Source organism: Rousettus aegyptiacus, unplaced genomic scaffold, assembly GCF_014176215.1.
Source record: "Rousettus aegyptiacus isolate mRouAeg1 unplaced genomic scaffold, mRouAeg1.p scaffold_m13_p_9, whole genome shotgun sequence".
In the NCBI taxonomy this organism is placed as follows: domain Eukaryota; kingdom Metazoa; phylum Chordata; class Mammalia; order Chiroptera; family Pteropodidae; genus Rousettus; species Rousettus aegyptiacus.
The window spans coordinates 27257559-27285462 of record NW_023416312.1 but is presented as its reverse complement, the minus strand read 5'-3'; the positions used below and the strand labels follow the sequence as shown (position 1 = coordinate 27285462).

Genomic DNA, 27904 nt, shown 5'->3' with positions numbered 1-27904 from the left:
ATTATGGATCCTAGAGATTCAGTTTGAAATTGAATTTAATAACAAAAGCAGCCAACGCCTTTTGAGATTTCAGTATATGCAATGCACCATTTTAAGCATTCGATGTGCATCATCTCACTTACTACTCAGAAAGCCCAATGGTTGTCATTATCCCTTTTTTACAAATGAGGACATTGAAACACAAAACATCTGGGTGATTTGCCCCAAATCCCCCAGTTGGTAAGTGACAGAATGGGGACCCAACCCTGATTCATCTCACTCCACAGTTCCTCTTTTTGGCTCCCCAAGTGATGTGCTGACCTACATGGAAATTGTACTTAAAAGTGGGGAAAGTCTCAAGAAAGATAAGGAAAAGTGTGAGTGCTAAAGACTGAACTGTGGGACACATCCTCAACCCTCTTCTTTCTGTTCAGGTGCTGATTCCCTCATGCTACCTTTTCTTCTGTCTTATGCCTCATTGCTGATTTTTTTATCCCTGTTGGACCTCCTGAGACCCATCTGATTTCCTAGTGGCATCAGAACCCCATGGAGGGCACTGACATGAACTGTCCATTTGGTTAAATCAAGGGCTAAGGAAAGACATTAAAACATATCATTTTATTCTTAATCCAGGAATTTTTTAAACTATTAAAGCTGCTTCTTATTCTGGTAAGACTCCTGGAACTCTGTGTCATACCAGATAAATATGAGTAGACAACTATATATATATATATATATATATATATAATATTCATTTCATTTTCCCATTACAAATTGTAAACATAATAAGGTTAGAAGGAGCATTGCTGTATGAACAACCTCCTTAGGCAGAAAGAGAAGATGAAACTATATATTTAAGGGTGACTTATGTAGAGTAGCTATTTGGGCAGTTGAAGGGTATCATTATGATATCTAATGACATTGATCTTTTGGATTAGAAAAGATGAGAGTCCATCTAAAAACAACAGGTTGTTTTTAAGCTGCTACCTTTTTCTAAGACTAGGATAGTTGTACTGCTGCTATTTTAGAGGTCTCATATTTCTCCCTTATTGTTTCCAGGCATTTCTCCCAGATCATTGTTGATATTTTATCTATGTATTCAGGATGGAACTAAAGTTTCATGATTGTAGAACCTAGAGTAAAAACAAAACAAAACAAAACAAAACAAAAAACATTAAAAATTATGTAGAAGAATGAATAAAATTAAATTTGTATCATGGCCCACAAGTAACTGTACAATACGCTCTTACCAAGCTCCTGACTCAGTTCACCCTAGTCTAGCCACTCTGGCTTCTAGTATGCCAAGTTTATTTCTACCCCAGGGCTTTTGCATTTTGAGTCAGATTAAAGATGGCCACATTTTCTTTGATACTCCTTCCATGGAGGAAAGGTTGGTCCTGGCCCCTCCCTTTAAATTAGGAGATATCTGTTTCTGCTATGACCAGTAGAATATGACAGAGGTGATGCTATTCCAGTTTTGGGGTACAGGCCTTAAGAAACAGGTAGGTTCCACTTCACTCTTGGAACAAACACTCTTGGAGGCTCGAGTTATACCATGTAAGAAGTCCACATACCCTGAGACCACCATGCTGGAGAGGCCACATTTTGGCACTCTGGTCACCTGTCCCAGCTAAATCAGCCTTCCAGCCATCGCTGCTAGGGTGCTGAACTTGGGAGTGTCTTGGATCTCTACCACAGTTGAGCCTTCAAGTAACTGCAGCCCAAGCCACTCTTTGATACAGCTACATGAGTGACCTCAAGCAAGAACTACCCAGCTGAGCCCAGTCAACCCAAAGAACTATGATAAATAATAGTAGATTGATCTTTTAAAACATGATCTTTTAAAAAATGTAGCAAGAGATGACCAAAATGCACTTACTATTCCCGCCACTTGGAATGCTCTTTCTTGGGTCTCAATTCAAATATTTCTTCCTCAGAAAGGGCTTCCATGATAATCTGATATCTGAAGGAATTGATTCCTCCCAACCTGTTATTCTATATTCCTAATTTATCCCTCCCCTGCTTTATTATTATTTTTTCATAGCACTTACAAATGTCTAACATCATATCTTATTTGTATTTGTTTTTCATCTGCCTTCTCCTGGTAGAATGGAAACTCCATCTGGGCACATTTTTTTTCTATTTTGTCCACTGTGGTATCTCCAGCACTTGGGTAAGGACCTGGAATATAGTAGGCTTTAGGTAAGTGTTTCTTGCATGAATGAATGAAAGAATAGTTCTTTACCCCTATGTTAGCCCATTTCGTTTAGAACACAATTGGGCATACCTTGATTTGGTATTGCTTTTAGGGGCAAAACTGAAATATTTTTATTACAAGTAACCTACAGGAAAATAAGTGCCTACCTTATATGATGTCAAGAAACCAGGAAAGCCCACCCATCTCAACACATACACCACCAGCTCCCACCAAAATACCACCACTGAAGACTACTTTCTTTACCCACAGTTAAGGTACAAATAAACTTACAAATACAGAGGCAAATGAAATATGCAAAAATTCTTGCTCTCATGGAGCTTATGTGTTAGCTGGGGAAGACAGGCAATAAACAGAAATAAAATATATAGAAAAAACAATTTATATGCCTAAGATAAAAGTGGAATTGACCATGTTTAACTTTATATTACTTTGCACTTACAGTAACAGGCACAATAAAAAAATATGGTAAAATTAAAAATAAAAAATAGTATAAAATATGAATTTTCTTAAAATGAAGCTAATTCAGATGTACCAAAAATTAATATATTGCATTGTCCGAAACTTTTTAAAATGTTAATTTTTAATTTAATACTCTCAACTCTAATAGGTATATGAGTTGATTTTCCAATATATTTTGGAGTTAAAATTTCATTAACCACCAAGTTGCTGAATTATACAAAAAAGTTTGACTTTCAAAATCTGTTACTTTCTCATGTCTACAAAGGGTTGAACTTTTAAACCAGACCTATTAAATCACCCACATACATTAAAGCAATGTGTAATAAAACACCTGCTCAGCCATATAAGAAAAAAGAAAACAATTATCAGAGGTCTTGACTGCTATGGAAAATGGGAGTGCGAGAGTGTGGGATCCAAATTCAAATAGAGTAGTCAGATAGGGCCTCACTGAGGAGATGGCATTTCACCAAAAACCTAAATCTCATCTGTAGGGTTTGCAGAGTGTAGATACTTCACAGTGGCTCATATCAGCCTACCAACTTACCACTGAATGCAGAATTGAGAAGAGATTAGCACAATCAATTGGTCTCATGAGCCAGTATGCACAAGTCCCAGCACAACACTGGAAGGTCAAAGAGCTAACATCCAACATTAGATAGCAGAAGGCCTACAAGAAGTTATAAGAACATTGGCTTTTACTATGGGTGATATGAGAAGCCATTGGAACGTTTTAAGTAGAGAAGTAACATGATATGAATTTTGCCTTAACAGTAATATTCTATAGAAGTTTGCTTATGATCAAATAAATACTCTGTGCATGTGCATGCACATGTGCACACGAATGCATGGATATGTGTGTTTCTTCTTCATAGATGTCATTTCACACCAGCCACCACTCTGCTCTTTCTTTTCGGGGGATACAAAAGAATACACATCTTTTCCTGTGAAGATTCGATCCTCTTTTGTCATTCAGGCATTTAACCAAGAACCTGCTGGAAAAAAATGCCATATATTATGATTTTTAAGAATACATGGCTTGTTCAACCCTAGAGCTTGTCATAAAAGTGAAATTCAGCACACATAAAGCCTTAAGTTGTCATCACAATTAGTTTTATTACTTCATTAATTGGTGATTATAGTATTCTTAGGATCCTGTTCTGTTCTCCAGCTCTGAAGGTCATAGCATTCTATCCAAACTGATATATGTACACTTAAGAAACATAAGAGATGTCAGCAGACATTCAATAATTTTGAAGAAGAGCATTTTGAAACTACAATTAGACCACCCTGCATTTCTCATTACCATGGTTGTCATTTAAACCTACATTAGGTCAATATAAGTTAGCTAGCACTCTGTGGCCTGCTTTGAAATTTTAAAGTTGAAGCTACACATAAGAATAGTGTTGGAGGTATTTTAGAAACTGTCTAAGTTAATAGATTAATTTTGAGTGAGTTTAAATGAAACAGGTCAAAGAAAAAGAAAAGACTTGTAAGTGACAGACTTCCGGGGCATAAATACATAGGCTTAAGATGGAAAAGGTGAGCTAGTTGAAAATAATGTCAAGAAGGAGAAAGAAATAAATGCTCATAAATTTAACAGAAGCTATAAATTATTATACAGTGCATCTTAAAGAGTGTCTCTCATCACTATGAAAGAAATAGTCTTTGTCCTAATGGTCTTTTGCTAATATCTTTCAGTAGCTCGAAAACATGTTGGCATTATTATATCAAAGCTCCTCATAGCTTTGAAAAAATATGTTATCAAGTATATTTTCAAGGGAAAGGCAAAAGTTAAAACAATCCAGTTCATCTGTAATATTATAGAGATTAGGATCATAGACTTTGAACTCAGAGGTCCTAGATTTGAATTTACAACTCACTATGTATTAGTTGTGTAATTTTAAGCAAGTTTCTGAATCAATCTGTGCCTCTATTTCTTAATCTAAAAATGAGAATAATAAACCTTCCTCATAGGGTTGTTGAGAGAGATAACTGAATTAAATTTGTAACATCTTTGAAACAGTCCCTGGTACAGAGCAAATGTTCAGAAGGTGTTAGCCATGATGAAGATGATAAGGATGATGGTGATGGTGGTGGAAGTGGTAGTGGTGATAATGGTAATTATGATGCTTGCCTATCACAATCCTTATTTTTCTTACCTTTGTTCTTACTCATTACTGCTCCTTGGCAATGGTATTTTAAAAAATTATTTTAAGCATATTTGTGTCAATAAAAAGTACCCCCTAAGTGAATTTTGTTGAAAACTCTTTCTTCCTGAAATAATAGTTTCAAATAAGTAGATACCTCTGAGATATCCTTTTCATTTCAGTCCAGTTGGCAAAACTTGAATTCTTTGAAAGTATCTCTTGGGTGCCTTGCATCTAAAATTCACAAGTTGCCTCTTTGCCAGACTTGCCTCTTCCTTTCTTTGAACCTCACTCCAGATTTCTCCTGCCATGTCATTTCTCTACTGGAACCCAGAATGTTCTTCTAATCAGGATCTGCCCAGTACTCACTCATTGCCTCAACAAGTGACTCTCCCTTAAATCCACACAATTTCACCAGTAATGATTAACGTTCATAGCAGCAAAGCTCCTTTTGAGGCCAAGGAAACCTTTCTATTTATGCATAAAGTCTCCTTTGATTTATTTCAAAGTGGAGTTCTTATTTCAAAGCATTGAATTTCTTTGGGAGGAATCTTCTGACTCATATAAGTGAATCATCATTTTAGTTAGTACCATTAGAGAAAGTAAACAATTTCCCCAAACAATTTATGGAGTGAAAAGTTGGTATTTGTACCAGCATTAATCAGAGGACAACTTTGGATCTGGGTGAGTTATTCAATGGAGAGTAGATTACATGTTGTTTCAGATACATTCAAGGATATGAATTTCCATCTTATAAGGACCTCTCTGTAGAGAAAGGCAGACTACCTGGAGTCACAGGCCTCCGTTAAAGTCTTGGGCTTTCAATAGATTCACTATGGATCCTGAGCATATAATTTACTGCTTCTTAGAAGCCTCAATACCTAGTCTGTAAAGTGGGACTGTTAGTTTCTAGTGTTGTTATGGAAATTAAATATGATAATATATAAAAATGACTAGAAATATGAGGTACTTTCACCATTTAAAAAATCTTATGTGGTAGAGAAACCCTTTAAGAGGTTTTTTTTAACATAAATTGCTTTTTAGATAGTTTTTCCAGATTCAAATCATCACATATTCTGATTTCAAAATGATAGTCTGGTAACCCAAAGATGATAATAACTGATGTCTGAGGAAAGACCAATTTTGAGAAAAATCATTTATTTTAGAAGTCTTACTCATCCCCCACCCTTTTATATTGTGCTATGTCTATACCCATGATAATATATGGCATTTCATCTTGTCACTACTCTGTATAGTTTAGGGACATCAAAAGCATTCGGATAATATCTTTGAAAAACCAGAGAAACACCTGTTGTCTGGCACCCGTGACCCAAGTGAGACTACATTTGGGTGAAGAAAGTGGCACAGTTGTTTGGGATTAACTGAGCTGATCTCTAAAATGAGTTCAGGGTCCAGGTCTGGAGGTTCAGAGAGGGCTTGATAGAGAAGGTGACTAGATGAGCACCTTCCCTGACAAGGATGTGCAAGGGTGAGCAGTTGGATATTGATTTTTTCTGCTGGTAAATCCCAGCATGCTGAGTGATGCTGTAAGTGAAGGAGGCTCTGCACCTTTTGTTACAAAGACATCCATGGGCTCATACAGTGGCATTCCCCTAGATGACCTGGAGAGCCTTCCTTTATGGGAGGTTCAAAATGTGTTAGTAAAAGGGCTTGTGATATTTATTAGAATAATAACAATAAAATTCTTCTAAGCACTTTACATATATTATCTCATTTAATCCTCACCTCAGCTCTGTGCCTTTCCTCACATTGTATGGATGGTGAAAGTGTCAGAGATGTAAAGTAACTTACCTAAGGTCATACGATTAGTCTGTGTATTGAGCCGATGCTGTGGACAGGAAAGTATAGGGAGAGTAATGATGATATTAGTTAGTATTTACGCATTTAGTGTGTGCAAGGCATTTTGTTAAGAGATGTATATGTATCATCTCGCTGACTGCCATCAATAACATCTTGAAAATGGTTCTATTTACATCTCCATTATACAGAGGCTCAGCAGTTGAAGCTGTTTGTCTGAGTTCACATGATCACCTAGTGGTATGTCACTTCTAATAACGTGTATGTGGGCATAAAAATGAATGTTTTCCAAGTGATTTCTGATGTTTGAATATTTCAAATTAAGGATTTGTGATGATTATGGTTAAGCTGAGTGTCCCTTTGTTGCTAAGGCCATTGTGTTTAGTTTTATTTCTTTATTGCCCTACAATTCAATTACCTAAAAATCACTTTACATCTTTTTTCATATAGTTGACATAATATTATATTAGTTTCAGGTATCCAACTTAGTGATTATGCATTTATATAACTTACAAAGTGATCACCCCAATAAGTCTAGTACCCATCTGACACCGTACATAGTTATTACAATATTATTTGCTGTATTCCCTATGCTATACTTTATATCCCCATGATTGTTTTTATAATTGGCAATTTGTACATCATAATTCTTTCCTCTTTTTCATCAATCTGCTTTATCTCTTAATATGATCTATTTCTTACTCACAATACTTCTGACACCAAATGTGTGGCTGAATTTTTTCCCCACAACAACCCGTTATTTAACTTTCCAGACACTAACTGGGTATCCTACAATTCAATTCAGTTCAACACTAACTACTCAGCTAGTGTAGATCCCACAAATTAAGGACTCAGTCCTGCAAAACTGTCCCCATTTCAGATGCCAATTGCAAATTCAAGGCCTCCTGTACTTCTGACTGACCAGCTATAAATCAGATGTTCCCATGACACATGCCTCAGGTTTTAAAATTTTCTAGAACAGCTCACAGTTCACAGAACTTAGGAAAAATAATTTACTTACTACTACTGGTTTACTCTAAAGGACATAGATGAACAGCTAGATAAAGAAGTACATAGGACAAGGGTTTGAAGGATCCTGAGCACAGGAGCTTCTGCCCTCCGGGAGTTTGGGGTGTACCACCCTTCAGACATGTGGATGAAGTGTTATTCACAATCTTGTAAACTCCCTGACCTCTCTTGTCTAGGGGATTTTATGGATGTTTCATTATGTAGGTAAAATTGATTAAATCATTAGCATTTGGCGATTAAATCCATCTTTGCCCAATACCTGCACCGCAGACATACCTCTCTTCATAAGTCCAGGGGTGGGGCTAAAAGTTTCAAGCTTCTTTTTTTATATATAAATTAATTAATTGATTAATTTTTTATGGTAACAGTGGTTAATGAAATCTGCTAAGTTTCAGATGTACATTTTAACAGTAAGGCATATATCTATATCTATCTATATCTGTATATCTATATCTATATATCTATATCTATATCTATCTATATATATCTACATCTATATCTAAATATATAGATAGATATAGATATAGATATTTACATTGTGTGTTCACCTCCCATAGTTAGATTTCTTTCTGTCACCACATATTTGACCTCCCTTACCTCATCTACCTCCTCCTTTCCCCCTCCCTTCTACCCTCTGGTAACCACTAGTCTATTGTCCATGTCCAAGAGTCTCTGTTTCTTACAGCTGTTCATTTGTCATTTTAGGTTTCTATCCCACTTATAAGTGATATCATGTGATTTTCAACTTTTTCTGTCTGGCTGTTTTCACTTAGCATGATTATCTCGAGGTCTATCCATGTTGTTGCAAATGGCAGTAATTCATCTCTTCTTATGGCTGAGTAATATTCCATTGTATATATGTACCACAGCTTCTTTATCCAATCACCTATCATAGTATACTTTGGTTAATTCCATGTCCTAATCACATGGTTGGTCTCTCTGGCAATCTGCCCCCATCCTGAAGCTACCTAAGGGCCCACAAAGAGTCAACTCATTAGCATAAACCAGGTAGGGTTGAAAGAGCTTGTTGTAAATAAGAAAAGGTACTCCTCTCACCCCTATCACTCAGGAAATTGTAACGGTTTTAGAAAATCTGGCTCTAGGGACTGGGGACACAGACCAATTATATATTATCACCATATCATACTTCTGTAGTAAAATTTCCAAACTGTAACATATCTATAGAAGCATGCAATTTTACAGCTCTTTAATAATGGTTATTTTAACAAGCCATTTATATTTTTGTCTGTGGAAAATCACATTAGATTTATTAATTAAGCTGAAATATTAGCGCTAGGAAAACTATCTTTTGTGTAAATTATTTATGGAGGATTTTATGAAGTCTTTTAGTGAGACTAGAATGTTCTTTTCTCTACGATTATGTGTAAGCTAATGTAGCTAACAGAGCATGTTAAAACACATGGAGGAAGTTTCAATATTTAGGCTTATTTAAAATTCATTGCAATTTGGAGATCATGTGGATTTACACGCCAATGTCCTTTCCTAAATAACTTGAAACATATGATAAAAGTTTTTTTAAAGTACTTGGAGACAATTTTAAGATGGCAAATTCGCTCTTGCTCTAGGTACAAACCTTTATATTAACATTAATGAGATTTTAAAATTATCACCTATGATATAAATATGAGCTTTGACTTATAGGCCTTAGGTTTGATTATAAATTCTTCTCTCAAATTCCCCCTTTCGGACTGAGTATATTTGTAGTAGCAATTGCTATATTTCTCATTTCCTTTAGCAAGTTGTTGAAGATTGTGGAGAAGGAGATTGGGAACTCCTCACTAATCTTCCCCAAAGAAAACTATTCTTAATGAGGTCCCACTATGCCTGGGTTTGTATGTCTTTCATGAGGTTTGGGCCACCCCAGGTCCTTGGGATTGAGGTTCTTTAGGCATTGGTACAGTTTGTTATCCTCATCCCAATGAATGGCTGTTGTGGTGTAGTGCCTCAGGAAGCTGACTCTGAGATGAATATTAGCATGCAAGAGGTTTATTAGGAAGTTCTCTGGGGGAGTGGGGATCAACAGCTGTGGATAGGAGGGAAAAGAGGCAGGAGCCAGCAGAGAGAGTAGTCAAACAGTGATGTAATTTCAATGGAAACCTCAGACAACCCTGGACGGAATTCTGAAGATGGGGTGACCCCTCACATCAATCAGTGAGGTTGGAAGTGGGTTGCCCAGAGAAGCTGCCTAATCTTGGGCAAAGTGGTTTTTTCTACAGCTGGGGTAATAATCCCCGAAAAGGGCTAAGAACCAAGGGCTGCCTGTCAGGAATACTCCTAAGAACTGAAGAAATAAGTCCCTTATTTCTGAATGGGGATATAGGCAAACTTATCACTATGACCACCACATTGACCACTTCGGTAACCCATTCTTTTTAGTGGTTGTAGGTCAAGCTTTACTTTACCTAAAGGGTCTTCTGTATACCTTGCCATACAGCTTATGGAATGTCTCTAGATGGAGAAGCATAGGAGTACTGGGGTTAAGACAGATGCAGTCGTGAATCTTGCTGACTGTACTCTCCATGAAATAGCTCCCTATACCTAAAGACTGGAGGTTCCACTAAGGAACTTTGCAGTACACAAGCGTGTAGCCAGGTGATGCCATAAAACCAGTCATGTGCCATGTTATAATTATGATGCTGTAATTCTCTGTTTCCATGGATCTGCCTCTCTAACTAGACTTTGGAGGTCCTTGAGCCTGGGATTGTGTCATTTTATTTTTGTATCTTCAGAACATTACATTATACCTGTCTTATACATTGTGGTTAATATATTTTTACTGAATGAAAAGAAATTTTCTAAGTGTGAGTAGCACTTAAAAGTATGATGCCTTGAGATTTTTTTCTGAGCCCATCCAAGCCTTATCAGTAAGACAAATTTGATTCTCATCATTGTTTAGCTCAATATAGTATCATTAGTTCTAATTTAATAGTTATTCTTGCTTTCTCTCTCTGCCTGAGACTTAAAGTCACAATTATATTAAAGCAGACAGAGTGGAATGGCTGTGAGGTGGCATGTTTTGGGGCCTGCTGTGGCCTGTGAACCAGCGACCATTCAGATCTTGGATCTCCTGCTGCATAAGAGGTGACGTGAACTGGAGAACTAGCTTGACTTTAAGCATAGCTGAATTTGAATCCCCCCGATTTCCTGTGTGATCCTGGAAAAGTTGTTATCCTAAGACTCACTCTCCTTATCTGTAAAATGAACTAATACACACATGTTCATGCAGCATTATTCTAATAGTCAAAAAATGAAAACCACCCAGATGTTCATCAACAGATGGATGGATAAATAAAATGTGGTCTATCTGTACAATGAAATATTAGTCAGCCTTAAAAGTGAAATTCTGATACATGCTACAGCATAGATGGACCTGGAAAACATTATGATAAATTTAATAAATAAGACAAAATTCACTTACTAGAGATACTAGAATAGGCAAATTCATAGAAACATAAAGTAGACTAGAGGTTGCCAGGGGCTAGTGGGAGGGTGAAATTAAGAGTTAGTGTTTAATAGGTATGAAGTTTCTATTTAGGATGATGAAAAGTTCTGAAAATGGATAGTATTGATGGTTGCACAGCATTGTGAATTTACTTAATGGCACTAAACTGTGTACTTAATGATGTTTAAAATATATTAAATTTTATGTAATGTATATTTTTTCTGAAATAAAAATGGATTAATTTGATGGTATGTGAATTTTATCTCAATAAAGCTGTTATTAAAACATAAGGTTAATAATAGTACTTATCCCACAAAAGATTTGTGAGGATTGAGAATGATATACGAGAAGTACCATGCACATGGTCAGTGCTTACCAAAAGGTAGTTGTTACTATGCATAACCTAGAAATTAAATAGTTGCTTTATGTAAAGGACACCATAATTCTAAAAGGTATTGATACTTAAGGACCGGGATGTGTAGCTCTTTCTCTGGTCTCTAGATGGGTGCAGGAGTCTTCTCTAATATAATCCGTATATACACTTGGGTGAGAGCTGTCCTTTCTCAGAGCATTTATGCTTCCCCACTGCACCTTGCCCCACCCTAACACAAGAAGATCACCTGTTTCACACTAGTCCTTTCATTTTTTCTTGCCTGAACTTCTTTGTGGTCAGTGATAAGTGTTGTCAAGACAGACTCAGTGTTTCAGTTCATCACCATGAGTCAATGACTTATCTTCAAAAATGAAGAATTTATCACGAACACCTGTTTTTCTGTGATTAAGGCATAGCTACCCTTTTGGTACCATTACTCTTTGCTATGAATGTCCTCTGGCCTCTAATTGTGGTTTCAGATCAGCACGGTATCAGATTTTTATTTATGGGTTGTAGATCATTCTCATTGCTGTATGGTGTTCCATTGCAGGAATATAACTAACTTTATTTGTTCATATTAATGTTAATGGACATTTAAAACCGTTGCATATATGTCTGGATAACATTTCTTGGGTACTTACCTAGAAGTGGGTCGTAAGCTATGTGCATGTGCAGCTTTAGTAGATACTAACAGTTTTTCAGAGTGGTTATACCACATTATGCTTAGCAGGGTATGAGAGTTCTGGGTTGCTCTTTAATCTCACCAACACTTGGTATTTTCATCAAACTTTCTCAACTTCAAATTGATGTACTCTTTTGGAAGGACCCAAGATAAGCTTCAGGTATACTTCCCCGTTTTATCTATAGAATTGTTTGTATGTGTCCACTTTACTGGAGGGATTCCATGGTTTTCAGCAGATTTTCAGAGGGTCCCTTGTCCCAGAGATGTGCAAGAACCACTGCTTCAAAGTTTTGGCTTTCTTATAATCATTAACATTGTGATAGTACCTTTTATTTGAGCCAGGATTTCTCCTGAAAAAGTTAAAGCTGCTGGGTAGCTGTATCTATTTTTAAAAAGTGCATTATTCAAGGCTAGACACTCTGGAATTTTGCTAGCGCTAGTGCATGTTGGGTAACATGTTGGAGATGTTCAGAATTACCTCCTCTAAATAAAAGGACAATATTTATTGGGGTATTTTAGAGGCCTATGTAATTTGATCAAATAAATACTCATGTGTCTATAAATTGAAGGAGTAAAAAAATGGCACAGGTAAACAGGTTTTGGCTGTGGGCATTATTCTGCTTTGAAGAAAAATCTCTTGGCATCAGTAGTGTGTCCTAATGGCTTGCAATGTGATATGACTGGAAATGGCTGATATAAATGGCTGAGGATTAGGGGCACAAAACCCTGTATCCTTCTCAACACACTCTTATTCTTTGAAGAAACTCTATGGACTAATTTTGGAAACTCTCCCCTGTGAAATTCAGGCCTGCTTCCCTTGGAAGATCTATTTACCACACATTATAAGGATAAAGAGGACAAAGATATTGATTGGGCCTTTTAGGGGAAGGCTTTCAAATTTCAGCTTCCTAGTTTAAACACATTTTGATTTTTTCAGAAGAAATTAATTTTGATTGCATTTAGAGCATTAAGTCAGATTCTGTCTCAGGCCCTGAGAATTCCTCTTCTTATTTTAATACCATTTTCCTTAGTTTGAGCTGCTATTACAGAGTACCACAGACTGGGTGGTTTATAAACAACAGACACTTACTGCTCATGGTTCTGGAAGCTGGGAAGTCCAAGATCAAGGTGCCACTAGGATTGTTGTTGCTATCTTCTTGCTGTGTTCTCACATGGCAGAAGCTCTTTAAAGTCTCTCTTACAAGGGTACTGATCTCATTCATGAGGAAGCCCTGATGACCTAATCACCTCCCAAAGGCCTCATCTCCAAATACCATTGCACTGGGGGTTAGGTTTTAACATATAAAATTTGAAAGGACACAGACATTTACTCAACAGCACTATTCATTCAATCATTCATCTATCTGTCCATCCATCCATCCCATTATCCAACACTTGTCAAACATCCTTAAGCATTATAAGAGTATGAAAATGGTCAATTTCTTTCCTGAAGTTGCTGGAGAGAGAAGATAAATCCATAACCTGGGCAAGTACAAGATAATATGGTAGGAACTCAGAATGGAGTGAACTTCCTGTGTAGAGCACTGATCAAGGGTGAGGTGAATTTTGGAAGCCTTCTTGAAGAAACTGAGTCTTGAGCTTGGCATAGAAACTGGTTTAAGCTTTGCACTGATGGAGATTAGAAGGCAAAAAGCCTTCGAGGGAAGATGCAGCAATAATTCAGTCATGAGAATGGCTTACTGAGATCAGGGAAACTGCCTGACCAGATCACAGAGGCCACTCTAGCAACCACCTTCTCTGGCAACCTTAAGAACCAGGGTCAGGAGCCTGGATATGTTACAATGAGCAAGGGGACATCCCCATAGGAGAGAGGATGAAGCTGTTTCCTTCCCATGTCTTGCGTAGTCTATTTATACTTCCATCTCAGGACATTTGCTGGGGCCTCTGCCTGAAGGCTTCCCCTACTGCCAGGTAGTCTCACATGGTTTCCTTCTTCTTTTTCATCTTTTCACTCAAATATCACTTGTGAACGAGGTCTTCTCTGACCACTTTACTAAAAATTACAACCAACCCAAGGTACCAACACTTCTTTGTCTTCCTTACTCTCTTTTTATTCCTAGCACTTATTACCTTTTAATATACTATATGATTTTCCTATTTATTTTGTGTAGTGTCTGTTTTGTTAGTTTTTGTTTGTTTGTTTGTTTGTTTAACATCTAAAAGATTCCGGGAGACCAGAGTCTTTTGTCTCTTGTCACTCGCTACTGTGCCCCCAGAGCCTGGAATAGTAATAGGTGCATAGAAGATGCTCAAGAAATATTCATTGAATGAATGAGTGAATGAACTGATGTGGCAGTCATTTGAGGATGGCCTGGACTGTTCCTTGCCTGGGAATAAGAAGGACAGCTAAAGAAAAGATCTGGCTGGTCATTGAACCCATCATTAGCTTCTACCTCGTTTGTATGAATCTCAGGTGATTACATGATCTAAAAGCTTTCCAGAGACCACCTTTAAACCAGCTGAGCAGTGGCTCATACTTCAGAGCCCTAAGGAAGACCTTGAACTCTGAACACACAAACCTGAGGTTAAATTGTTTCCACCACATATAAGCTGTGTGACCTTAAACAAGTTACTCAACTCATTTGTGCTTTAGAATTCATTGTTGTGGGAATTAAATTAAGTAATTTAATTAAAAATGTTAGCACAGTGTCTGACAAATGGTTTTCAATAATTATAATTATAATTAAGAGGCCGGGAGGCTTCATGATCAAGAGCATTGGCCTTCAAATGTCTGAATTTAAACCTGCTGCCACTTATAAGTTGTGAGAACTTGAGCAAATAATAATTATTACATATCTCTATGCCTCAGTTTCTTCATTTGAAAGGGTTGTTGTGAAGACTAATGAATCAAACATGTGGAGTTCACAGAACAAGGCCTGAAGAGACTAAATGCTCAGTGTTAACTGTTATCATTACTGTCTGTTATTATTTCTGCAGGGTTTTGCCTAGTTTCTCAGCCACTGCCACCACCATCTTCCCTATTTGTTTATATGTAGACAATTGCAGCTCTTTCCTGTGCTTCAGTGCTGCTGGTGGGTTCCAAAAACACTGTCATTGTTGTCTGCCCTTTCCTCCATCTTTACATGTTATGATGCAAAGAAGACAGTATCAGTGCCAGCTTCAGGTACTTAGAAATGTGAACGCATGAGCAGCAGAAGAAAGCCATTTTGCCTACGTAGAGCTTGCAAGACTTCCTTCGCTCCTCCCCCATGGAGGAGATTAATTTCTTTCAAACTAGAAATATAGATAAAAAGTAAAGCTTTATGGCCCAGCTATAATCCGTGCCAATAGCTGTAAAAAAAAATGATTGAGTTCTAGAGGCTTGCACAGCCTACTCCAGCTCCACACAGTGATCAAAGCAAGATTCCCTTGAACAGCAGAGGAAAAACTCTCAGAGAAAAAGGCCACTACTGAGGAGTCAGATCGAAGAAGTGCTAGGCCACCTCTTCCTACTAACAGAGACAGGGGTCAGCATCAGGAATCAGTTGGCAAATGGGCTTCTCATATGGGACAGAAATTGGGGTGTAGGGTCTTTGCCTCCAGAGAACAAGGGTCAGAAGAGCAGGACATCTGGTGCATTGAAGTTGTTGTTAATGATATGCATGTCACCAAGCCAACTTGTTTTCAAGAGCTATTAACATACTCCTTAGGTAGGGAATCCAGAAGGCAGATTTCAGATGTTTATATATAGTCTGAGGCTCATAGGCTATAAAATAAGGCTGTGTGATGATCAAGTTGGTTGCTGTTTTCAGCAAGGCTGCTTTAAAAAGTCAAACATAAATCTTCATGGCAGGAATTCTGATTCTAGGAGTGTATCTAAATAAAATTAATCAAAAATGTGGACATGGATTTATGTGTAATAAATGGCTGTATAAATGAAAGGGCGTTCATCACGATCAAAGAACCATAAGTAACATCCATTTAGTGGGCACATCCTGTTTGCCCTGTATAATCTCAATTAATTTATACAATATCCCTGTGAGATGGATACCATTATTCCAAATCTAAAGATAAGAGAACACAGATGTTGAGCAACTTGCCTGTAGTGACACAACTATCAAGTTTCAGAGCCTGTTTCAATCAGTCTGTTGGCCTCTTAAAAGCCATCCTGCATTCCTTCTGCAGTTCTATTCCAACACTTCTCAAACCTGTACATTCTTAAAAATTGTTGAGAACCTCAATTAGCTTTTGCTCATGTAACTATATCTATATTTCCCATATTAGGAATTAAAACTGAGAATTTTTAACAAGTTAACATTTTTTATGAAGAAAAAGTTTCTAAAACAGAAAGTGAGTGAACTGCATTGATTTACATTTTTGAATATCTCTTTCACATCTGGCTTGATAGGAGACAGCTGGTTTCTCATATCTGCATTGGCATTCAAGCTGTTGCAATGTATTGTTTTGGTTGCAATATATGAAGAAAATCTTCCCACATGTGTGATTGGAAAGGGGAGACCCTTACAGATACCTCAAACGTGTTTTGGGGACCTTAATGGGTCCTAAGATCACAGTTTGAGAACTGCTGGTCTGTGCATATTGTGGAATTTTATGTAATATTAAGAAAGATATGCCTAATGAGGAAATGAATGACATGGGAAATGTTTAGCATACAACATTGACTGAAAACTAGTAGGACAATAACAGTGTGTACAATAAGATTTCAATTGTAGAATGTATACATATATACAAAAAGATGAAAGAAACATGCTGAAATGTTAACAGCCATGATAGAGTTCTACTTGATGGGATTATGAATGCTTACCGTTTATAGTTTTCTTTGTCATCTAAAATTTCTACAAAAATAAAATACATACATACATATGTATATGTATATATTTGTGATGCGACATATAACATTTACATTACGAATAATTCCTGGGCTTTGCCTTCTTCCCATCAGCAGAGGTCTATGCTTTCAGACATGTGTTACCTCTCCACTAGTGCCCATCCTCCCTGAAGTGACCCCTAAAGAACTTTAGGCTGCTTTGGACTTTTCTGTACCATCTATTTGCCTCTAAATTCCTTCCACTATTTCTTCCAGAGACCCATAGGACAATGTTCTTTGCTCTTAAATCCCAGAATCTCTGAGGTGGTGTCCCTTAATTGTGCTTGCCATGGACACTTACTTAATTTGTATCACAGAGATTTTAATATTAGTCATCAGTATATACTTATTAGTGAATGGATGGTTTATGTCGATTTGCCAGACATTCCCCATTCCCCTCACACACACTTGTGACCTTGACAACTACTGTAAATAAAATTGAACTGGTAGCTTCCACTCATGAAATATGAGATCCTGAACTAGTCATTTAAATTTATCTGAGCTTTGTTTTCTTTACCTGGAAAAGGAAGAAATAACTTCTGCTTGACCTACCTCGAGGGGATGTATGGTTAAGATAAAAGAAAAATGCAGTATGTATTTAGAATATGTAACTCAGAAGCACCCTGACCTGGGGACTTACTTTGATGATTTCTACTGATTGCTTCAGAAAAAACAAGCCTCCATGGACAATGTTCTAAGTAGTAACACTTACTGGACTTTGGTACAAAACTCTTATAGTACTTTTGGTTGTGTTAAAATAAATTTAGACATTCCCTCCATACTCTACTTATTCCTTGAAGCTTGAAGATTTAAAATTTTTATGGGTCTAACAATAGCTCTTTCCTGTGTTTATCAGAAGATTTTCCTACTCTTATAAAAGAATAATCACTTTTATAAATTTAGCTAAGCTGTTACTACTTGGATGTAAAACATCAAAGACTGTCAGTAAATGAGTACATGAAAGGGTGTTTTCTCGTTCTTCATCATGGTGTTCTTTACATATTGTTTGGTTTTCATTTACTCACACAGAGCCCTTTGTGGTGGTCACTTCTCACTTTCGTTTTGGTTTTAGAGTTCTTAACATACCTTCTTTCTAAGAATGTTCTTGATTTAGGAAGGCTTTAGCAGTTGGTCTGACACCACCTGAATGCTGAATGGTTTCTATTCATGTAGCCATCATCATGTTTGGGACCCCATTGAATGAGACCCCCTATACTTCAGCTGGGGCAATATTTCAACTGGGCTACTGAGCTGAGATCTGTCAGATGGGATCTGTCCACCCCCATCAGATTCTTTCCATATGACACATGCTGTACAAAGACCTTCCTTGAGAAAGGAAGGAGATAGAGAGCTACCTGTCTCACAATGTATCCTTGAATGGAAGGTTAATATGGAAAGAAGAACAGGTGACAGTTTTTAGATGGTGCTCCCTATGCAGGTCACAGTTTGCTTGGTAACTACCCACAGCTAAAAGCTTTTCTTCATCTTTTCCCAGGCCAGGCTGTATGAGTCAAACTGGAGTTTCCAGTTTCTGAAGCAATTGTCTTTATGTTCCTTGGAATATAAAGTTGGTGTAGAATTTGGCAGTGATAGAACAGACACCAATTAACCAAATCTACTGGTATCACACTCTTCTTCAAGTCATCTGCTGATGATTTCTGGTAAAACAAAAGTATTTGTGAAAACAAATACAAAACTTTGAATAAATTGTTTTTCTGAGTACCAATTTCTTCCCCTCCATTTTGTCTGTAAGGGCTTTTCAAACAAAAATATTCTGCTTTCCTGATTTAAGGGGTGACTATTAAGTCTGCTTTTGTTTTTATCTCTGATCCCCTTTACCTGTGGGCACAATACCACACTGAAGAAGTCCAGGGAGATGTTTTTGTATGCCAATCTCGGATGCACTCTGTTGTTGGTAGGTAGCCTGATTTGGTTCTTCACTATTGGAGTTCCATCCTTCTCCCCTTTGTATAAGTGAATCTGTGTGTGTGGTGAGAAGGTGGGTAAGGGTTGGCACCACTCTGCTGGTGTGGATCTGCAGAAGCCAGAGTGCTATAGTCTGAATGTTCATATCTCCCAAAATTCATATTGGGGAGTTGAAATCCTAACTGCCAATGTGATGCTCTTAGGAGATGGGACTTTTAGGAGATGATTAGTTTGCGAAGGCAGAGTCTTCATAAATGAGATCAGTGTCCTTATAAAAGAGACTCTGAAGTGCTTCTTTGTCTCTTTCATCATATTAGGACACAGTGAAAAGATGGCTCCTTGGAGGAGTGGCAGAACCTAGGACTGGGGAAGAGACAGTAGAATATGAGTCTGGAGAATCTTTTAGTGCCAGAAATGAAGGAAGTATTCAAGATACAAAAGGATGGGGGAATGTCAAAAAGATACAGAGATCCTAATGGCCACAGGTGGGATAATTTGAGCATAAATAAATGCATAAATAAATAAAGTAGTGCTGTATTATAACTCAAAGTATAAAGTAAATATATATAAATTCATACTGACATAAGTAAAAGAGTGAATAAATATTGGGGCAAGAGGCAAATCTTCCTTAGAGAAGAATTTTAAAAATTGATATCAATACTCTCTTTCTAGGAAGTGAAAGAATTTACTTCCACCATCTCCTCTTGAGGATGGACTGAACTTAGTGATTCTCTTCCGAAGAAGCAAGCATGGAAAGGGGAAATAGTAATTTTACAGTGGGAAACCTGGCAGGTACCACCTTAACCAAGAAATCAAGTTAAGTGTGTTCGGACACGTGGTGGAGTGAGAGATGTCCCCAGATATCTCCCCTCGAAACAACAAGCCGAACATCTAAAACTCAACAAAAAACACAAACTACACACTAGCATGTCTGAACACAGGATCTGTGCATAAGAGCTATCACAGGTCAGAGCCATGGGAGCTGGGCAGTAGATTGAGAGAAACAAAGAAGCTGCTTCTCACAGATAGAGCCTGCTACAAGAGGAGGGGAAGGGGAGAAGGTGTGGTGGATTCCTTGAACAACCTTGCCTGAGAGAGCTGTGGGCTCTACACAGCAGCAGTGCCCAGGAATCAGGGCAGAAAGCAGAGAAAAGGGAATGGCAGAAAAGAGGGGATGGTAGAGAAGCAACAGTTGATTGTTACCAGCCACAGCTGCAAAATGCGAGGCTGAACTTTAGCCCTCATTCTCTAACCCAGAGAGCCCCTTTCCCCATATCCCCCAAAACCAAACACTGTGGAGCCCCAAGGCAATCTGAGCAAATGCTATCCAAACTGTAGCTAACACTGACGGGCACTGAAACTGAAGGTAGAGAGCATGATTGAATATCTATCTATAAGAAAAAAGACATTATTAAGGCTTTATATAAAGTAGGGATCCAAGAGGCTTAGATGCCACCTACTGGAAACCAGAAGAAAAATACCTTTTTGCAACAGGCTAAAGAGAGGCCTTTATATAAGAAATTTTCTTTCTAGAAAAACAACAGAATACACTTCCATTAATGCCCAGGTGGAGAAATAGTCCATTAAACACAATGAACAACCAAGGTGACAAGACATCTCAGAAAGAAAGAGAACAATCTCCAGAAAATAAGCTTACTGATATAGAAATATGTGACTTAAATGACAGAGAATTTAGGATGGTACTTCTGAAAAACTCAGTGAGATCCAAAATGAGTCATATCAACAATTTTAGGAACTGAAAAAAAAAACAACTAGATGAGAAAAATGAGTTCTTTAGCAAGTAGTTTGAAACCCTCAAAAAGAACAGAATAGAACTTCTGGAGATAAAAAACACACTGCAAAAGATGAAAAATGAAATAGCAAGTTTGGGAAATAGAGTTGACCAAATGGAAGAAAGAATCAGTGATCTTGAAGACAAAAATCTAGAAATAAATCAGAAGGAGGAAGAGAGAGACCAAAGAATGAAATATAATGAAAGAGAAATATAAGAACTAGTTGATACTATCAGGATGGGAAACATAAGAATAATGGATATTCCAGAAGGAGAGGAAAAAAGCACAGATCAGAAAGTATTTTCAAGCAAATAGTTGACAGGAAGTTCTCAGACCTAAGGAATGAGCTGGAGCTTGAAATTCAGAAAGTCAACAGAACACTCAATTATCTCAACCCCAAAAGGCTTTCTCCAAGGCACATTATATTTAAATTATCAAAAGTTAATGACAAAGAAAGAATTCTCAAGGCAGCCAAGGAAAAGAAGATGGTAACCTATAAAGAAATCCCATTAGATTATTGTTGGACTTCTCAGCACAAATCTTATAATCAAGAAGGAGTGGAACCAAATATTCAAACTATTAAGTGAAAAGAATTACCAGCCAAGAATAATATATCCAGCAAAGCTCTTCTTTCAATATAAAGGAGAAACGAAGACCTTTCTAGACATAAAAAAATTGAAGGAATTCTTCACAATGAGGCCTGCATTACAGGAGATACTAAAAGAGATCAGCTAACCTAAAACAAAATGACAAAAAATATGTAACTATGACTAAGGTGACTACCTGGCAGATAGAAGCAGAGTAGTGCAATCCTTATTAAGAACAGGGTATTATAAGCTTAAACAATAAGAGATTTGCTATTGCAAGATAGTAATGGATGATCAACATACATAGGGACAAAATGAGACAATGATAACAGAAAAGTGGAAGATTCAAAGATGGACATTCTCAAATAGGAGTAGAGATAAGGCACACACAGAAGAAAATGGACTACTATACACACACACACACAACTGTCCTTTACATATTCATAGTGCTAAACACATGCAAAAGATGTAGAACTTAGGTACGTAACATAAAATAAGGAAGGCCAGAGGGAACATCCACAAAATCCAACCAAAAAACAAAAAAAAAACCCAAAACAAAATAAAAACAGACATTCAAGGACAAGGAAGCATTGGAAACACCAAGCTACCAGAAAGCAAAAGACAGAATGATTATAAGAAAATCTCATATTTCAATAATCATCCTAAATGTAAATGGAGTGAACTCACCAATAAAAAGGCACAGAGTTGCAGACTGGATCAAAAAACAAAACTCAACCATATGCTGACTCCAGGAGATACATCTCAGTTCAAAAGACAAATATAGACTCAAATTGCAGGGTGAAAATGATATTTCAAGAAAATGGTATTCAGAGAAAAGCAGTATTAATATTGGATGAAATAGATTTCAAAATGAAAAAGGTAAAGAAAGATACTTTACCATTATGAAGGATACTTCATAATGATAAAGGGGATCCTACACCAAGAAGACGTTACACTTATTAATATCTATGCTCCAAATCAGGGAGCCCCAAAATATATAAAGCAATTACTAACAGAACTAAAGGGAGAAACAGACCAAAACATTATCATAGTAGGAGACCTAAATACTCTACTGCTGAATATGGACAGATTATCCAAACCCTGGCTAGACTAACTAAAAAAAATTTAAATAAAAATAAATTAATAAGAGAAATCAAGTTAACATCACCAATGAAAAGTCAGGTGGGTATCATGATGTGATGAGAAGGGCACTTTGGCCCTGTTGTTTTCTTCTAAAGAACCCATATCTAAAAATGAAAAACAAACAAACTTCACATAGATCCAAATTTAGGGACATTTTACAAAATACCTAACCAATATTCTTCAAAACTGTCAAAGTCATGAAAACAAGGAAAGACTGAGAAATTGTCACAAACCTGAGGTAACTAAGGAGACCATCACTTGAGTCATTAAGTGTTGACTAAATGTAATATATCTTGCATGGGATCCTGGGACAGAAAAAGTACATTAGTTGATAAACTGGTGAAATCTGAATGAAGTCTGAAGTTTTATAAATAGTTATGTACCAGTGTCAGTCTCTTGGTTTTGATAAATGTACATTAGTAACGTACTATGCTAACATTAGGGAAAACTAGTTGAGAGGTATACGGACACTTTCTGTACTATCTCTGCAACTTCTCTACAAATCTAACATTGTTCTAAAATAAAATATATATATATTTAAAGTATTAAGCATAAAAGAAAAGTCCACAGGGTTGGTCATGATGTGCAGCAAGTAGAACTCATACACTGCTGATGAGAATGTGAAGTGGTTCAATCACTCTGGGAAATGGTTAAACTTAAAAAGGTAAACATAGAGCACAGCAATTTTACTCCTAGGAATTTACCCAAGAGAAAGGAAAGTATGCACACAAAAAGAACTGTACAAGAATGTTCATAGCAACTTATTTGCTATAGATGAAAAGTAGAAATAGTCATCAACAGAGGAATGGATAAACAAACCAAGTACATCTATACAGTGGAATACTATTCAGCAATAAAAGATGAACAAGTTGAAACATGGACACACCTCAGGAAAAGTATTCCAAGCAAAAGAAGACAGATAAACATGCCATCATACACACTGCATGACTCCATTTTTTAAAAAATGTAGAACAGGCAAAACCTATAATGACAGAAAATTGATCAGTGTTTTTCTGGGACAACAAAGCAGGCAAAGAAGTAAAGTACAGCATAGGTGTCAGAACGGTGTTAGAATAATTGGGGTGATCACTTCATAAAGTATATAAATGTCTAATCACTATGTTGTATACTTGAAACTAATATAATATTACATGTCAGCTGTAATTGAAAATAAATTTTAAAAACAAAGAAATAACAAACATGAAATCTTCCCCTTTTACAACTCCAGTCCTTGTCTACAAAATAAATATGAGATGAATCTTTGCTGAATGACAGAGTTGTGAGATTTTGGTTAACTGTGTACCTTGAGATTCTCTGATTCAGATGAAAGATAGTGGTAGAATGCACAGCCTGACTTCTAACTCAGGTTTTCAGATGGACCAAAGTGTCTTTTGTGCATGTCTCTTAACTGCCATCAATGAGTTAAGCCCTCCCAGAGATGACATATAGGCTATCTTATTATATCCTTTATGAAATGTGTTCCCTTCATCTCTGTGTTGAGCTGTTCTACCCTACTTGGAGAACCAGGTAGCATAAACATGGCTCGAGGCAAGGCGTGAAGTTGTTGTTGTTGTTGTATTATTTTGTCGTGACCCTGCAGAACTCTGGGAACTCATGAGTTGACCTAGCGCATCTGATTCCTTGGGAAACTTATCTGGGCTCTGTATTGAGGATCTTGCTACAGATCATTGCATTCCTGTGATTGGTTTATCATCCTCTTCTACCTTTTTATGTTAATCAATCAATTAATTAATTAATTAATAATGGTGGCATTGGTTAATGAAGTCTGGTAAGTTTCAGCTGTATATTTCAACAGTATGGCTTATATATATTGTATATATTTACATTGTGTGTTCACCTCCCACGGTTATATTTCTTTCTGTCACCACATAATTGTCTCCTTTACGCCATCTACCTTCCCCTTCCCCACTATTCCCTACCCTCTGGTAACCACTAGTCTATTGTTCATGTCCATGAGTCTGTTTCTTACTGCTGTTGATTTGTTTTAGGTTTCTATCCCACATGTAAGTGATATCATGTGATTTTCAACATTTTCTGTCTGGCCGATTTCGCTTAGCATGATTATCTCGAAGTCCATCCATGTTGCCGCAAATGGCAGTAATTCATCTCTTCTTATGGCTGAGTAATATTCCATCGCATATATGTACCACCGATTCTTTAGCCAGTCATCTATCGTAGGACACTTTGGTTGCTTCCACGTCCTGGCCACTGTGAATACAGCTGCTGTGAACATCGGTGTGCAAATATCTTTGAGGATATGAGTTTTCGAGTCTTTGGGGTAAATACCCAGAAGAGGGATTGCTGGATCATATGGTAGATCAATTCTTAGTTTTTTTGAGAAATCTCCATACTGTTTTCCATGCTGGCCATACCAATTTGCAGTTCCACCATCAGTGTACGAGGGTTCCTTTTTCTCCGCATCCTCTCCAACATTTGTTATTACTCGTTCTGTTGATTATAGCTATTCTATTAGGTGTGAGGTGGTCTCTTATTGTGGTTTTGATTTGCATTTCCCTAGTAGCTTGCAATGTTGAGCATCTTTTCAAATATTTGTTGGCCATTTGAATGTCTTCTTGGGAGAAGTGTCTGTTCAGGTCTTCTGCCATTTTTTTGACTGGATCCTTTGTTTTTTGTTTTGTTTTTGTTATTGAGTTGTATGAGTTCTCTTTATATTTTGGATATTAGGTCCTTATTGGAGGCATTGCTTGCAAATATATTTTCTCATTCGGATCGTGTCTCTTTACCTTGTTGACAGTTTCTTTTGCTGTGCAGAAGCTTTTTAGTTTGATGTAGCCCCATTCATTTATTTTAGCTTTTACTTCCCTTGCTTTTGAGGTCAAATTCATAAAATCCTCTTTAAGTCTAAGGTCCTTGAGTTTGGTACCTATGTTTTCTTCTATGTATTTCATTGTTTCAGGTCTGGTATTCAGGTCCTTAATCCATTTTGAGATAATTTTGATGTATAGTGATAGACAACAGTCTAGTTTCATTCTTTTGCAGGTGGCTTTCCAGTTCTCCCAGCACCATTTATTGAAGAGGCTTTCCTTTCTCCACTGTATGTTTTTGGCTTTTATGTCAAAAATTATTTGCCCATATAAATATGGGTTTACTTTTGGACTCTCGATTCTGTTCCACTGGTCCATGTGTCCGTTTTGCTGCCAATACCATGCCGTTTTGATTACTGTCGCTTTGTAGTATAATTTGAAATCGGGCAGAGTGATGCCTCCAGGCTTGTTCTTTATTCTCGGGATGGCTTTGGCAATTCGGGATCTTTAGTGCTTCTATACAAATTCGATGATTTCTTGTTCTGTTTATTTAAAAACTGCCGATGGGATTTTGATGGGGATTGCATTAAATCTGTATAATCTGTATAATGCTTTAGGTAATATGGTCATTTTAACTACGTTGATTCCTCCAATCCAAGGACATGGAATAACTTTCCATTTCTTTGTGTCTACTTTGATTTCTTTTAATAGGGTCTTATAGTTTTCATTATATAGGTCCTTCGCATGTTTCGTTACATTTTTTCCTAGGTATTTTATTATTTTTGTTGCAATTGCAAAAGGAATTATTTTTTCCACTTCTTTTTCTGACACTTTATTATTAGAGCATAAGAACGCTATGGAGTTTTGAACATTGATTTTATATCTGGAAACTTTACTGTATTTACTTATTGTTTCTAGTAGTGTTCTTGTGGAGTCTTTAGAGTTTGCTATATAGAGAATCATGTCATCTGCAAATAGTGACAATTTGACTTCTTTGTTTCCTATTTGGATGCCTTTTATATCTTTCTCTCGCCTGATTGCACTCACTAGGACCTCCAATGTTATAGTGAATAAGAGTGGTGACAGTGGGCAGGCAGCCTTGCCTTGTTCCTGATCTTAGAGAGAAGGTTTTAAGTTTTTCACCATTAAGCATAATGTTGGCTGAGGGCTTGCCATATATGGCTTTTATTACTTTAAGGTACTTTCCTTCTATACCGATTTTGTTAAGTGTTTTGATCATAAATGGATGCTGTATCTTGTCGAAGGCTTTTTCTGCATCTATTGAGAAAATCATATGAATCTTATGTTTTAATTTATTCATGTGGTGTCTCACATTAATTGATTCGCGTATGTCGAACCATCCCTGTGCCTCTGGGATGAAGCCCACTTTATCATGGCGTATAATCCTTTTAATATATTGGTGTATTTGGTTTGCTAGTATCTTATTTATGATTTTTGCATCTGTGTTTATGATAGATATTGGTCTGTAGTTTTCTTTTGTGTGTGTTATTTTTACCAGGTTTTGGTATCAGGGTAATATTGCCTCATAAAATGAGTTGGGAAGTATTGCCTTCTCTTTGAATTTTTGGAAGAGCTTGAGGAGAATAGGTATTAGATCTTCTTGGAATGGTAGGCAGAATTCCCTGGTGAAGCCACCTGTTCCTGGACTTTTACTTTTGGGTAGGCTTTTGATGATTACTTCCATGTCTATCCTGCTGATCAGTTTATTTTGATTTTCTAGTTCTTGATTCAATATAGGAATATTGTGTTTTTCTTTGGACTCATCCATCTCTTTCTGGATCTTCTAGGATTTCTTCTAGGATCTAAGTGTTATATACTTTTTCATAGTTCTTGTATGATCCTTTGTATTTCTGCATCCCTTTCTACTTTGTTTAATGTTTATAGTTGTAATTTTCTAGCCCTCCAGGTACACTGACTCTGAAATTCTAGCAAGTATTATTGGCAAATGAGATTACTTTAGGTAACCCCATTTCTGTTTTGGCATTCATATTTTACATGGTAAGGGTTCCAATTTCAGAGATAATCTTTTTATTGTGTTTGTTATGGAATCAAATTTATTTAGGTAACAGAACTTTGTTTGAAATCTCAATGTTAAATAGTTAACTAGAGTTCTGAAGCCACAAGGAACTAAAAGACTTGAGTGTATATCATATATTGATAACATGATTTTGCTTGCAGGCATTTATCTACTTGGCATATTTAACATTGTAGTAAGTGCTTCATTTAAAAAATATTTTTTATCATCTCATAGGGCAAATCATACCCATTCAGGGGCCCATTACCATCGACATGGAATCCAATTACCTACCTAGATTATAATAATCTTTGGAGGACAGTGGATAACATGGGACAAGAGGTAAATTTTTCTAAAGCTTCTTTGACTACCTTTGTATTTTTCAAAATAATTTTAAAAGAAAAAAAAGATAGAACATATCACCAATGCATATTGTGAAATGAATGAATGAACTTGTTTCTAAATGCTAAAAGAGTGATATGTCCAACAGACTGCTATTCGTATACTACTGATGAAAGGGGAGAAGATCATATATTACTTGACCTTTTTGAGATTGTTTCTAATCCAGAAAATCCTCAGATTATAGCAAAATAAGACTTCTGGATTTGTGAGTCACC

General features: G+C 36.8%; 1 protein-coding gene across 1 annotated transcript in view; it reads left to right on the top strand.

Moving 5' to 3' along the window:
• The window catches only part of MAOB (monoamine oxidase B), a 110436-nt gene that overhangs the window by 47110 nt on the left and 35422 nt on the right, over window positions 1-27904 (top strand). Inside the window, exon 4 of the mRNA XM_016137061.2 lies at window positions 27525-27629. Within this exon, the coding sequence (XP_015992547.1) occupies window positions 27525-27629 (105 nt within the window). The remainder of the gene's footprint in view (window positions 1-27524; window positions 27630-27904) is intronic.